At 41.7% G+C, this 15,718-nt stretch overlaps 1 protein-coding gene across 8 annotated transcripts in view; it reads right to left on the bottom strand.

Annotated features, from left to right (window-relative positions):
- The window catches only part of atp2b4 (ATPase plasma membrane Ca2+ transporting 4), a 289,912-nt gene that overhangs the window by 53,624 nt on the left and 220,570 nt on the right, over window positions 1–15,718 (bottom strand). For all 8 annotated transcript variants that reach the window (XM_060910085.1, XM_060910082.1, XM_060910090.1 and 5 more), the window contains 5 exons: window positions 8,547–8,791; window positions 8,087–8,318; window positions 6,169–6,348; window positions 1,361–1,448; window positions 392–498 (listed from right to left, as the gene is read on the bottom strand). In XM_060910085.1, coding sequence (XP_060766068.1) covers window positions 392–498; window positions 1,361–1,448; window positions 6,169–6,348; window positions 8,087–8,318; window positions 8,547–8,791 — 852 coding nt within the window. The remainder of the gene's footprint in view (window positions 1–391; window positions 499–1,360; window positions 1,449–6,168; window positions 6,349–8,086; window positions 8,319–8,546; window positions 8,792–15,718) is intronic.

Raw genomic sequence — 15,718 nt, 5'->3', positions numbered from 1 at the left:
TAGAGATATGACAATGTCTTCTTCAGGATAAACATGTTTCTCTGAGTCCCAATTTATTTTCTCAGCACCTTGGAACCTGCAGAGTTGTCCCTGCACGAGTGCTGCTGATATTGGCTGAGGATGAGAACCAAGCCGCACTGAGCCTGGCAACCACCAGGAGCAAACGAAACCTGCTGCCAAACCGAACTCTCATCAAATAAACTGCACAGTGGCTCCTATATAGCAACTGTCAACTATGATATAGGTTTATTATAACAAAGTAGCTATCCATTGAGTTTTAAACAGACAATAAGCATGCAAACTGAATCATGTGGTGTGTTTTGGGGAACAGGCCTTTGATATAAAGAAAAGTCCTAAAGAACTGCAGTATAAAATACACGATAACAGTTACCATAGCAAAGCCGACATCAGCCTTTTTGAGGGCAGGTCCATCATTGGTTCCGTCACCCGTCACTGCCACCACCTGTCTGGTTCCTCCCACTGTGCTGTCAATGATGCCTGAAAAACAAGTCCTCGGTCATACCTGCACTAAATGAATAAGAAGTTGATCTGTTCAAGGAGCTAATAAAGCAGTCATTAATGGCATTAGGATTACTGTTGCGACATTCATACGTTGAGGCACTGAGCAGACAAGAGTGCTCAAAGCTTATTTTGAAGGAAGCGTCAGCTATAGTTTAGCTAATAAGGTACTCAGAAATTCCTTTTGTGCGGATTTGAATGACGTCAGTGCCATATCGAAATCATTAATCTTAAAGCGCGATCTGGGATCAAAAACCTTGCAAAGGCCAAAAGGCCTTGCAAAAACTTTGCTGAAAAGGAATCAAAGCAATACACACAATCCTTTTTACCTCAAAGTACTTTTTTAAAGGGGACATGTTATAAAAAAAAAAAAAATCACTTTTTCAGTGCTTGTGCACACACATTTGGGTATCTGGATTTTTACCAACCCACAAATTCTCAAATAAGTCACCTAGTCAGTTTCTTTTGAGCTGCCTATTTCAGAAAACAGCTGCTTGGACTAGCCGTTTAGATTTGGCTCCAATTTCCATGTCAATAGGATTATTCCACCTCTCATTTGTGTATCTCCACTCACGGAGTGAGAACTGCCTTTGCAAAGGCACTCAAATCGGCCATTTTGAACAGGGTTGGTCAGACAGGATGAGAAGGGTGCGGTGGTGCTTTGTCCCGTGGTATTTTGACCAAAGCATGCCACAGACATTTCATTAAGACTTCAAGGAACTGTGTATACGTGTGGAAATATGCCGCCTTTAAAGAAGGTACCTTTTTACCTCAAAACCTCCAGCACCAAATATTTGGAATGCAAATAAAGCCATTCAAGTTTGTGTGTGACTTTGACTACCTTTGACTAGAGTGTGCTTGTCTGTTGGAGAAGAACGGGCTAGTACACGTAGTTTGGGCCAGACCTTGTCAAGACGATCTTGCTCCACCTAAAGGTCAGGAGGACAAAAATAAATAAATAAATAAATAAATAAATAAAACTTTATAAATAAACACAAATGTCACAATCTGAAATTTCACAAAAAATAAAAAGGTACAATACCGATGCTAATCTCGTGAATAAATTGGCCGTCAAACACCATGAACCACGTTTAGATACTCAAATGTATTCATCGGTTTTGCTAGAATCTTTCAAATTCAGTCATCAACTGAAGAAGGATCCGTGTGTTGCAATGACAATTTATATTTTTAACAGTGCGCATGAATATAATGATAATGGCTAGATGCGTTTATATGAATCTATGATGTCTATTTGAATAAAGTAGTATTGGAAACCAGGACAAACTGGTAAAAGCATCGGAGAAAACAATTTATGAATTTAACCAGCTAAATCAAAGTCTGAAACACACTATGTGTGGCATTCTGGGAAAATCGGAAAGGCTGTCATCATTGTGGCTAAATTCTTACAAAATAACAAAACATATCTTTCGAATATAACAAACTCTTACACTACGACAAAAAATAAAAAAATATATACAGTACCACTCAAAAGTTTGGACACACCTACTCATTCATAGTTGGGTTTTTTTCTGTATTTTGACTATTTTCTACATTGTCAAACAATACTGAAGACATCAAAACTATGAAATAACACATGGAACATGTATGGAATTATGTAGTAAACAAAAAAAGTGTTACAACAAAATACGTTTCATCTATTAGATTCTTCAAAGTATCCACCATTTACCTTGATGACGCTTTGCACACTATTGGCATTATCTTACCCAGCTTCATGAGGCAGTCACCTGGAATGCTTTTCAATTAACAGCTGTGCCTTGTCAAAAGTTAATTAGTGGAATTTCTTGCCTTCTTAATGAGTTTGAGATCAAACAGTCAATAGATAATAATAATAATAATAATAAATAGCCCTATTCCACAATTGCAGTAATCCATATTATCTCAAGAACTGCTCAGCTAAGGAAAGTGAAATGACAGTCCATCATTACTTTAAGTCATGAAGTGTCTTTTAATGAATAAAAATAAAGAAAAACCACTGTATTAGAAGCTTTTGACTGGTACTGTATTTCCAAATGTTTGTGGACACCTGATCATCACACCCATATGTGCTTGAAGAACATCCCATTCCAGATTTAGACCCCTTTGCTCATACTGTATTAACCTCCGTATTTCTAAGAAGGCTTTCCACTAAATTTTACAATATGGCTGTTGGGATGTGTTCATTCTGCCACAAGGGCATTAGTGAGGTCAGACACTGGTTTCAGGCAAGGGGGCATGGGTCACAGTCAGCGTTTCAATTCATCCCAAAAGTGCCTATTGTTCTTCCCAGAAGATGGGGTTGAAGTCAGGGGTCTGTTCAGGCCAAGTTCTTCGACACCAAACCAGTGACAAACTATGCCTTCATTGGAGCTCACTTTACCCACGGAGCCTTGTTATGCTGGAACAGGTTTGGCTCCCTTAGTTCTATAATAATATGGGTTCCAACTTTGTGAAAACAGATTGGGGGAAGAACCACAGGGTGCAATGGTAAGTGTCCACAAAGTTTGGAGCGTATCATGTTGCTTTCTTCAAAATACTGTAGAACTTGCCTAAGGTTTCTGCAAAAATTACATTGGATAAATAATTACACTGGGCTGCAAAAAAGTCCTTAAAGGAATACGCCACCCCCAAGTGAAATTGAGTCAGTCCCTGCAGTCCCTAGAGTTGGATGAGTGAGCCAAAGCGTTTTGTAGCCGACCCAGCCATTGTCCTGATCTGGAAACGTCCCGGTTAGCTTAGCGTAGTCGCTGTAATCCGGCGTGTCCAGATAGCATTGTCGTTGCAAAAGTGAATCAAATAACAAGATTTTTTATAATTATTTCTCATGACCTGTACATTCACATCGAGTACACATATCAATGCAAATTAACACGAAGGGATTTACTAGACCAATTTATATCTGGAACTATTTTCGGCCACAGCACAGGCAAAGCACCACTGCAGGCGCAAAGACACCACGCAGCACCTGAAAACCCTGGTTTCCCTGGTAACACTGGTGTATTGACGGAAGTTGTGGTGCTGCGTGGTGTCTTTGCGCCTGCAGCGGTGCTTTGCCTGTGCTGTGGCCGAAAATAGTTCCAGATATAAATTGGTCTAGTAAATCCCTTCGTGTTAATTTGCATTGATATGTGTACTCGATGTGAATGTACAGGTCATGAGAAATAATTATAAAAAATCTTGTTATTTGATTCACTTTTGCAACGACAATGCTATCTGGACACGCCGGATTACAGCGACTACGCTAAGCTAACCGGGACGTTTCCAGATCAGGACAATGGCTGGGTCGGCTACAAAACGCTTTGGCTCACTCATCCAACTCTAGGGACTGCAGGGACTGACTCAATTTCACTTGGGGGTGGCGTATTCCTTTAAAGGTAACTCAACTGCTAACTTGCTAGCTAAGTAAGCTTTCCTGACAAAGTGAACATTATGCTTTGGTCCAGTTGTGGGCTATGTGCCATAGTGAAACAGCCATAAGCCTAATAGTCTAAACAGTCTACCAGCTGTTAAACTTATCCATGATGCACCTTCACCATCCCATAATGCAGTGGACAAAGCTGCAACGCTTCAATGATCATAAAAAATAGGAAATTTAATTAACAGAACAAACCTCACTGAATTCATCATTGCATAAGTAATCATTCCCATTAATATGAAATCCCTAAATTATTTCTAGTGCATCCAAGTGCCCTCAGAGGTCACATAATTAGTTAAATGGAGTCGACCTGTGTGCAGTTCAAGTGTCATATTATTTCAATATAAACACACCTGCTCCTGGAAGGACCTAAGAGAACATACCTAAACATACAGCATCATGAAGACCAAGATGCTATCAAAACAAATCCAGGACAAATTTCTGGAAAAGTATCAACCAGTGATGGATGAATGGATGGATGAAAGAAAGAAACCCAAATTTTGAGCTTCCCACATGTCACATTTAAATCCATTATTTAAAAATAGAACGAACATGGCACTCTTGTGACTCTGCCTGTAGAAGTGACTGGGTAAGGTGCTCATTAGCTTGAAAAGAAACCAAGCTCATCATGATGGTATTCTCGGGCACCCTGGTGCTCCACAGTGGCGATTGGTGTTCTCAGGGTGATGAACAGAGCTAGGTTTCTGGCCAAAAAGTTCACTTTTGATCTTATCAGATCACAGTACTTTTTTCCACATATTGTTTGAGTCTCCAACATGTCATTCGATAAAATCTCTTTTGGAGTTTACATGACTCACTACTCTTTCACAAAGCCCAGAGTTGTAGTGTGGATCTCAACAACCATAATTAATACTTTAACAGAACTTTGGATTTGTTAGCTTCTGGGTCTTCATGATGCCGTTTGTTTAGGTTTGTTCTCGAACGAACATTGGTGCCTTCCAGGAGTAGGTGTTTACACTGAGATCATGTGACATTAACTGCACACAAGTCGACTCCATTCAACTAATTATGTGACTTCTAATGGCAATAAACTAATTTAGGGGTTTCACAGAAATGGAGGTGAATACTTGTACAACCACAATGTCCATCCATTATCTGTAACCACCTGTCCTATTGCAGGGTCGCAGGCAAGCTGGAGCCTATCCCAGCTGACTATGGGCAAGAGGTGGGGTACAACCTGGACAAGTCACCAAATCATCGCAGGGTTGACACATATGCCCCTTTTCCACCAAAGCAGTTCCAGGGCTGGTTCGGGGCCAGTGCTTAGTTTGGAACCGGGTTTTCTGTTTCCACTGACAAAGAACTGGCTCTGGGGCCAGAAAAAAATGGTTCCAGGCTAGCACCAACTCTTTGCTGGGCCAGAGGAAAGAACCGCTTACGTCGGGGGGTGGGGGGGGTGGGGGGGAGTTGCCAATTTTAAGCGACGAGAAGCAGCAGCTGTACAAACGCGAAGTAATCCATTATTGCTGTTGCTGCTTCTTCTTCTGTTGTTGCTTCGATGTTCGCGCCAAGGTTTATGCAAACGCAGCGACGTAACTGACGTATACAGCGACGTAACTGACGTGGCTCCCCTTAGCACCCCGAGCTATGGAAAAGCAAACTGGTTCTCAGCTGGCTCGCAAGTTGAACGAGTTGTGAACCAGCACCAGCACTGGCCCCGAACCAGCCCTGGAACTGATTTGGTGGAAAAAGGGTAAGAGAGACAACCATTCACACTCACACCTACGGTCAATTTAGAGCCATCGATTGGCCAACTACAGTATAGGGGAAACCGGAGCATCTAGAGGAAACCCACGCAGACACGGGGAGAACATGCAAACTCCACACAGAAAGGCCCCTGTTGGCCACTGGGCTCGAACCTGGAACCTTCTTGCTGTGAGGTGACCGTGCTAACCACTACACCACCCAACCACAATGTCATGATTTTGTATTTGTTAATAATTTTGCACAATATATTGTCCCCTTACCCCATGAGTCACAATCTACTGTACAATCCCAACTTGGTACATTTTAATTCCAGGTTACATTACAAAATGTGGGATTTTTTTTTTTTTTGGGGGGGGGGGGGGGACCCACACCACTATATAGAACAATAGACGTAGTCAGAACCTCTTAATTTGATTACATCTGACACAGGCCTTATGGACCTTTTATGGATGATTATCAGCCTAATACCTTTCTCTGATTTTTGATTTTCGTGGCTGCTTTTCACTCACCTCTCCTTTGTCGTTGCGGATTTGTTGGTTAAATGTTTTGCCTTCCAGACACAGAAAGTCTTCTGAAGGCTGCAGGATACCACATTTGGTAGCAATAGCACGGGCAGTGTTGATATTGTCGCCAGTAACCATGCGCACGGTAATTCCTGCTCTCTGGCACTTCGCTATGGCCTCTGGAACCTACAGAGGAAGATTTAAAGGAATACATATCCATACTGAATCCATATTCACAAGTGGTGTATCAAGTCTGGGACAAACCGAATTGCGTCCATGAAGACACTCAAACTCCAGGGTTATATGCAGCTTGAGCGGGGTTATTAAGCTAAGATAAGGAACAGCAGGACTTCAAGTTATTGACTGGTCTTATCAGTGTGTTGTCTAGCTCTGGGTGGCTTCTTGGGTAGGAGTGTGGGTCTCTAAACGGTAGGTGGTCAGGGTATTTTAGTCACTCTCTGTGTGTTGCCGTGCCAGTCTGAGCTGCTCACTCAGCCATAGGGCTGCCAACACATGGGGAGGCCAAAGGGTGGTGTGTGTGTTTGTGCATGCGTATGTGTGTGTGTGTGTGTATGAGGCGTGGTGCAGCCCTCTGTAATTATCTCCGCTCAATCTTGTGATGAATCACCCATACCCCTTATTAGAGCCAATAAGCTAATTTATTTATAGATGATTAAAAAGCTTGCAGTATGTGCACAGCCATGTCATATGTAGTCTCTTAATGTCTAAGGTCATCTTGGCTATACTGTATTAGACCATGAATTGATATAAACTCATCATGCTACGCTGTGAATTCTTGAACATGGGTCAACTTAGTTTCATTCCAGAAAAAACAACCTTGGAGAGTTTAAAAAAAAAAATGCTCCCGACTCTGTCTGTCAACTGCCATTATACAGTTACACAAGATAACACACTTGAGAGGAGCTGACATGCAAAACTCTGTTCTGATTAGCATACAAAGTCTATCACCTCCAAAATAACTGACTGTGTATCTTATTCTAGTCCTCGAGTCACCTTTTAAAAAACAAAATGACTATGCACACGATTAATTTCTATTTGTGAAAGTGGAAATTCAATTTGCTAAAAATTCAAAAGGACAAAAATAAATAAATCCGTGAAATAAATGTGACAATAAATCTGCGCAGCATCGTACACTATTTTAAGGATGTAACATTTATTTAAAAAAACCCAAAAACAAACAAAAAAAACCACTCGCGCTGACGAACTGGTGGCAAACAAAGCTCAGTAGAAATCACTGATTCTGGAAGTGAGAGTGCGCGCAGCATGGAAGCTCATGTCTGTCCACATTGCCAGCTCAATCAGCAGTCTTCCTCAGATAGAGGAAGAGATGTGTATGGAGGTGTCTGGGAATTAGCTGGTATGTGCTGATAATCTGACTCTGACATGTTAAATAGTGACACGCATCCCGCGGCACAAAAATTTCACACGATGCTAGTCATGAACAAATCCACTATGTGCTAGGGTAGTCAACTATTCAACAACCTCGAATCTATACAGTGATCTGTGCCTCTTGCCAATTATACAGCTTTTTAGTTTTGTACCTAGGCCTGCTTCCAGTTAGGTCTGATAAAAGCCGGGATATTAAAATAGACTGAATCTATTAGAACAGGACCGAGGTGTAGTCCATCAGTCTACAATTACACCTCCATTATGAGCTGTTTGCGACTAACAGGTTGGGCTCAGTGGAGCAGTGCTTGCATAATGATGGTGAAGAAGCTGCTTTGAAGACCAAGCTCAACTGGGATTCCTCGTTCAAGATGCTTCACTAGCTTTGGAGGCAAATCAAGGATGTTCAAAGTTAAATGATAATTAAGCAAGTCAAGCAAGGTTGAATTCCAGCTTAGAACACTACATGAAAACTAATATCAATGCAGGCATCTTGGCAAGTCAATAAAATTCTCACCTCTGGACGGACAGGGTCTTCGATGCCCACCACACAGATGCAAGTGAGGTCTGTCAGAATCTCAGCCTCGTTGTCCCAGTTTGGCTCCTCGCCAGTGAAGTCCCTCATAGCTACACAGATGGTTCTCAAGCCATCACAGGCCATGGGTTCAATCACTTTCTGTACCATCTCATCCCGGTCCTTGGGCTTGAAGACCCGAGGCTTACCTGCAGCATCCAGGATGTAGGAACACCTAGCACAGACCCCCCAAAAAGAAAGTTTAATACTACACGTGGCTGCTATCCAGTACTGTACATAGAGATTACAACATGAGGCGCAGAGAACAAAGGACATTAAAATCAATACTGCTTGGGTCCATTAGTAGTGGAGACTACTCAATGACCTGAAGTAGCACAAAAACAGAACAGGGAGGATCTAGACAGAGAAAGATCTGGAAGCAGATGAGAAAAGACGTGTGTACTTGCGGAGGATGATCTCCGAGGCGCCTTTGCTGTACATGCGAAAACCTGAGCCGTCTTCATTTTTCAGCACTGTGCTCATGCTCTTGCGTGATGAATTGAAGGTGTAGACCTTGTAAAGCTTCTCTTCAGGGATCTCATCACGGATGGGCTGATAATCCCGCTTCAGCTCCAGAACCAGTCCCAGGAGGGCGCATTCAGTCTTATTACCCACATGCCTTGGTAGACCACCTTCCTGCTCTGGTGACTGCAAAAAAGAAATAAATACAAATGAGCAAAAAGCAAATTTAAAAGCAGTTGACATTAAAGGAGAACTGAAGGCAATTTTTTTATCATCAAAATTCTCTCACTTTATTAAATATAGGAATGCATTTTTGATAGCTATTTTATCACTGCTATAGCAAGTTATGAGTGCTTGAAATATGCTATGTAATACATCAGTCCGTATGTCAAAGCAATGGCCGTAAACAAGATTCGTTGAGACCTGTGCGAGACATCGTAGGACGGAAGTAAAACGTGCAGCGGAAATCAAAGTGACCGACATCTGGCAACATTATCAAAAGACGTGCGCGCCCTCTTTCGAATGCTGATGTAATCAAGCCGGGAGTTTTGTTTGTTTTGATAGCAATCAGGAAAGTTTGAAAGTAGGTGACAGTAATCGTCATTTAAACTCGTTTTTGTGCAATATTTCGTTTGGAAAGCAATTTTCAAAATGGCGGCACTGACACCTGGCTGACACTTCGTTTCGAAGTCTTGCACAAGTCTCGTGAAGATCGCGCAGATAAGTAACGCCTGCCGTGGACCAAATGAACTAAATTCAACATGGGTAAAAACCGAATAGGCCGATAAGTATAATATTTAATTGCAATTAGTTGCCAATACGAGTCATGATATAAGGTTACTAAAACCAAAAATTTAATAACACTAAGAAATCAAGCAAGCTTAAAAATTATTTCAGTTCTTCTTTAAAGGGTGAAGATGTAATGAAGTTACAGTGCAAAGTACAAATAAAGGGCTCCAAAAACACTGTAAAATGCACAAATGTGTTTACTAAAAGAAGTCCTGATTACAGTTGATTTGAACTTAAACGCAAAAATCTGATTTTTGAACTGGTAGGTGTGGCCATCTTGAATGCCAATCTTTTATCAGCACACCTAGTGGTCACACAATATAAACACCTCTTCCTGGCAACAAATGACCAGGCTGAACTAAGAAGCTTTTGCCACATTTATTACTCTTTAATCAAGTTGTGTGTAAATGTCTGCATAAACCAAACCCTTCCACCAGATTTATAAAAGTTTCAAACGTTTATTTTCTTCTTACTTGCAGGCATATGTTAATGAATGACAACCCATTCCTGATACAGCTCATTTGCATTTAGTGATGCCAACAAAGCTCCATCCATCCATTATCCGTAACCGCTCATCCTGTGCAGGGTCACGGGCGAGCTGGAGCCTATCCCAGCTGACTATGGGTGAGAGGCAGGGTACACCCTGGACAAGTCGTCAGGTCATCGCAGGGCTGACACGGAGACAAACAACCATTCACATTCACACCTACGGTCAATTTAGAGCCTCCAATTAGCCTAACCTGCATGTCTTTGGACTGTGGGAGAAACCAGAGCACCCAGAGGAAACGCACACAAACATGAGGAGAACATGCAAACTCCACACAGAAAGGCCCCCTGGGCTCGAACCCAGAACCTTCTTGCTGTGAGGCGACAGTGCTAACCACTACACCATCGTGCCGCCCCAACAAAACTTCATAGAAGGTAAAGCTCACAGAAGTTTGGAAACACAAAATGATGACTAAATGGCAAAAGGAAAGGCAGGAAGGCAAAAGGGGAAATAATTCTGACTCCACTCTATGCCCATAAAAAAATAACTAAAATTAGCTGTGTAACAGCACCTGAAAAGGTCAAAATCAAGCCCTGGTGGTGATGCGGGGGAGGGTGTGTGTGTGTACACAGAGTCATCATGATCATGGACACCAAGTACATGGCACAAGAAAACTGCTACTTTTAATTTGTTCCAAGTGTCTCAGCAGACACGCTCGACCTAAAGTGTTGGAAAAGGATTAAATTAAGATGCAGTGGAAAATGGAATTGATTTATAAGCCAGCTTTCATCCTCCGGAAAAAAGAGAAATCATACTGGTCTTTAAACATACATTCCCTCATAAGCATGGCACGCAGTGCTAAAGCTTCCATCGGCTGAGAACTAACCAACCAACATAGAACCAGCAGAACTAGCACGAGGATCTGTTTTGTGATAGAGCCCTTCTACAACTCACTCTGGATAATTACAATTACAGGAATTACACGCTTCTCACGAATACCAAATTTCACATGTAAACGCCAATGTTCTTGTGAACCATTTACGAATAAATACATTCGTATCCAGCTTCATAAATAAGGCCTACTGTTTGTTACAAGGGCTTTTGGATTTCACACAAACACATAAATGGAGCATGTGACTTTTCTCTTCAGCTACTGGGTTTAATAGCATGTTATTTTAACAGGAACTGTTGCACCATGTACATGTGAACATGCAATGTTGAAAAACGATTCCTTACCCATTATGATTTATGCTACAACAGTAAAATACTGGACTCACCAACAAGGTCCTGGTAATTTAAGGAGTTTATGCCATTGGGTATTTCTTTCCCAAAATATAATCAAGATGCATCAGTGGTTTACATAAAACAGAAGTGGTTGGGGTTTTTTTCCTTAAAAAAATTGACAAACAAGTTTGAACAAGTGCTGCCAGGCAAAACAAACCTCGCCAGGCAGCACTTATTTTATACCTACATGTTGATAATGGTAATATTTCTCAATCATCAGCTATCAGGTTATAGTCCTATGAAAATCCATGACCTTGACTTGAGTTTGACATTTCAAAAAGTCATTCAAGGGTCAAAGGTCATGGTGGCAACTGAAAGCCCATATGGGACTTCTTATATGTTGATAATGGTAAACCATCTGGCTATCATGAACCATTTTAAAAGTTATATCCCTTTGAAAACCCATGACCTTGAATTTGACCTTTCAAGGTGACTCAAGGTCAAAAGGTCATGGTGCCAAATGAAAGCCCATATAGCACTTCCTGTAAGTTGATAACAGTAAATATCTGTCTACTATCGACCGTTTTCAAGTTACAGCCCTCTGAAAATCCATGATCTTTCAAGATCACAGATCATGGTGCCAAATGAAAGCTCATATGGGAGATCCTATATACTCATTATAGCAAACGTCTGTCTATCGGCAACTGTTTTTTGCGATATAATGGAAAATGTTATTTTGACCGATGACCTTGATCCCCCTGACCTTTAACCCCGAACTGCTACAGAGACTGTCCAAACTACCCCATCATGCAGCATATGGTTGGAAGCAGAATTGAAAGATGCATGTTTTTGGTTTTGGATTGAAGTCAAAATGATGAATTTGACGAAAGTTATCGCAAAAAAAAGATTTCGACCTTTCTGGTGACCTTGACCTGATTACCCCCACAATTTAAAATCAGGTAATCTACAGACCATCGCCCACCTACCCTGAAATTTTGAAGTCAGTCAATTGGTGCAACCATCTAGATGCTAGATTGTTAACAAACAAACAAACAAACAAACAAACAAACAAACAAACAAACAAACAAACAAACAAACAAACAAACAAACAAACAAACAAAGCACACTGATTATAATACCTTGCCCTGCTTATCCCATTGCGGGCGAGGTAAATATTGCAAATGGTCTGTGATTCCATTGAGTGAAAGCTGAGTTTTCTCCTATTGCAACAGCTCTTACAAAGTGCTTGTTTTCCCAGAAAGGTAGCGTTTCCGAATGCGTTTCCATTTCAAGTTTGAAATATTACTTTATCAAATAGTCTGGAAAAAACACCTCATGCAAGCATAAAAATTGCGTTTTTGTGATAGAGTTTTTTCCCTCGAAATTCACGTGTTTCCATTACTCATTTTTTCATTGCAATTTCAAATTGGACATTAAGCAGGTTAAACGGAAACAGCTTGTGACTCAGCAGGCAAAACGGCTTCCTCAATCAGTAAATACGTCAGAAGTGGAGAAATCTTAAATTCACTAGCTGGCTTTGCGGGTGAGTAAATGTTCCAGTCTACTTTCCCACTCCGGTGTTTTGATTGCCTGGAAATCTTAATTGATTAGAATAAAAAGTAAATAAAATAAAAAGAGGTGTCATGTATGGTGAGCTAGTTAACTCCATTAATACAGACTAAGAGTAACGAACACGTATATAATCATTATACTCTTAACATTTCTAATGTAACACCTTGTGTTTGCACCATCAACAAAAGTTGCTGGCCAACATTCCAGCTATCAGATGTGTTCTGTCCCTGCATAACATGTAAAAGATACAAGTCAAGTTCCTTTAGGTTTTTTTTTTTAACAATATGTTATATTGTAGGCGGCACGGTGGTGTAGTGGTTAGCGCTGTCGCCTCACAGCAAGAAGGTCCTGGGTTCGAGCCCCGTGGCCGGCGAGGGCCTTTCTGTGTGGAGTTTGCATGTTCTCCCCGTGTCCGCGTGGGTTTCCTCCAGGTGCTCCGGTTTCCCCCACAGTCCAAAGACATGCAGGTTAGGTTAACTGGTGACTCTAAATTGACCGTAGGTGTGAATGTGAGTGTGAATGGTTGTCTGTGTCTATGTGTCAGCCCTGTGATGACCTGGCGACTTGTCTAGGGTGTACCCTGCCTTTCACCCGTAGTCAGCTGGGATAGGCTCCAGTTTGCCTGCGACCCTGTAGGACAGGATAAAGCGGCTACAGATAATGAGATGTTATATTGTTAAAGTGAGCTGGGGGGGGGTTAGCACCTAGGTTTTAGCAAATTTTAAGGGCTTTCAAAACCTCTATTTTTATTAAAAATTTCATATTTCATGCAATCAGATTTTAATAAAATATTCTTACATACAGTACAAGAAAGTGACTCAACATCGAACCCACATTTTTAGAGTAATGTTATTCCCAAAATGATAGAAATATTTCCATATTCAAATCATTTTCCTCCAAGTATTTCTGAAATGTATTAACATTTAATTTCATCCAACAAACTACCCCATATTTCAACAGTTAATAATAAACATGTGACAAGTATGAGTATACTTTTAATTATAATAGCCTTCACCACATTATCAGTTTTTGGATTTCTTTTGGATTTCTGTTGTTTGCTCGTGTATCAATCAGCAAAACCACATACAGCCGAGAATATCTTTTAAAGATTGGAACAGCATGTAGTGCATTAGACTTTACCATGAACTTTCAACGTGACCAGGTCCCGCAGGGGATCGTACAACCGCCGGGATCCCAGTGGATCACTATACCAAGAAACAGATGCAGGAGGCGGTGCAGGGAAAGGAGAAAGAAGCGGGGCTGCCGAGCTGGCGTGCTAACTAGGCTAAGCTAAGCTGAGTGCCGTTCAGGCCAGCTCTGCTCAGCATCTACCTCACAAACGCCAGATCCCTTGGCAATAAGATGGACGAACTGGAGCTGATCACCATGACACAGAGGGAAGCATGGGACTGCTCGGTAATGTTCATCACTGAGACCTGGCTTCACACTGGGATTCCCGACAAGGCTATTCAGTTAGCAGGCCGCACAGCGCATGAGGCCAATAGGACAAGCAACTCCGGTAAGAGCAAGGGAGGGGACTGTGCATATTCACCAACAACCAGTGGTGTACAAACACAACTGTCACCATTACACATCGTTCAGCAGATGTCGAGTACATCACCGTGAGATGTCGGCCATTTTATCTGCCACAGGAGTTCACAGTGGTTATCATGACGGCTGTATACATACCACTGAGCACCAATACTGTGTTGGCATCGGACATACTGCTAACTGCCATTAGCATATCACAGACTGCTCATCCAGATGAGATTTTTATAATAGCTGGGGACTTTAACCAAGCAAACCTGAGGTCTGTCCTCCCTAGACTGTACCAGCATGTGAACTGTCCTACGAGAGGTTCAAACACACTGGATCATGTCTACACCAATGTTAGAGATGGATATAAAGTCTCCTCTCTTCCCCACTTAGGCCTGTCTGACCACCTGTCCCTGTTTCTCAAGCGGGTATACAGACCTCTCATTAGTACATCAAAACCTAGTGTGAGAATCAAAGACATGGCCTGAGGGGGCTTCATTTCAACTTCAGGTCTGCCTTGGGTGTTGGGACTTATTTGCACAACAAGATATTGACGACTACACATCCACTGTCCTGTCTTACGTTAAGTACCATGTCGACTGTGTTACAGTGGACATGCGTATCAGGACTTTCCCGAACAACAAACCGTGGATGACAAAGGACGTCAAGCGTCTATTGCTGGAGCGCAACTCTGCCTTTAGATCTGGGAACAACGATCTCTACAGCACTGCCAGGACCAACCTCAAGAGAGCCATCAGGAGGGCCAAGGCAGACTACAGGCAGAAGACAGAGGGATACTTCAGTGATGGAGACCCACAGCGGATATGGCAAGGCATTCAGAACCTCACCAAGTACAAAGGCAAAGATGATACAACAACAAGCAGCAGTGATTCTCTTGTAGATTATCTTGCTCGATTTGAGGTGGATGATGCAGAGACTAGGAAGAAGCTGATACCAACATCGGTCAGCCCAACACTGAATGTCAGCACTGATGATGTCAGGAGAGTGCTCCATGGCGTGAACATCAGGAAAGCTGCTGGTCCTGATGGTATACCAGGGAGAGCACTCAGACACTGCACAGACCAACTGGCAGAGGTATTCTGTAAAATCTTCAGTCTCTCCCTGTGTCTATGCATTGTCCAGAAATGTCTGAAGTCTGCCACTAGCTGTACCTGTTGCAGTCAAGCTGTACAATGCCACTGTATAACTGTGGTACACTGTCTTGTGTAGTGTGTAATGTGTAGTGTCCTTAACTCAGGTGCAATATATGTATATAAAATCACTTCATTTTGCTTTTACTTAAGTTATTGAACTTATTTAAATTAATTTTATTTGCATTTATTCTTTTTTCGGATGATTTTATCTTCTATTTTTACACATGTTTACTACTTCTTTGATTCAGGAGCTTGGTAGCAAATTTGAATTTCTCTCCGGGGATTAATAAAGTAATTCTGATTCTACTGTGCCCATACCTAATAGCAGCCTAAATGACTTCAGACCACTTG

Source organism: Neoarius graeffei, chromosome 26, assembly GCF_027579695.1.
Source record: "Neoarius graeffei isolate fNeoGra1 chromosome 26, fNeoGra1.pri, whole genome shotgun sequence".
In the NCBI taxonomy this organism is placed as follows: domain Eukaryota; kingdom Metazoa; phylum Chordata; class Actinopteri; order Siluriformes; family Ariidae; genus Neoarius; species Neoarius graeffei.
This window is presented reverse-complemented; position numbering and strand designations above follow the sequence as displayed.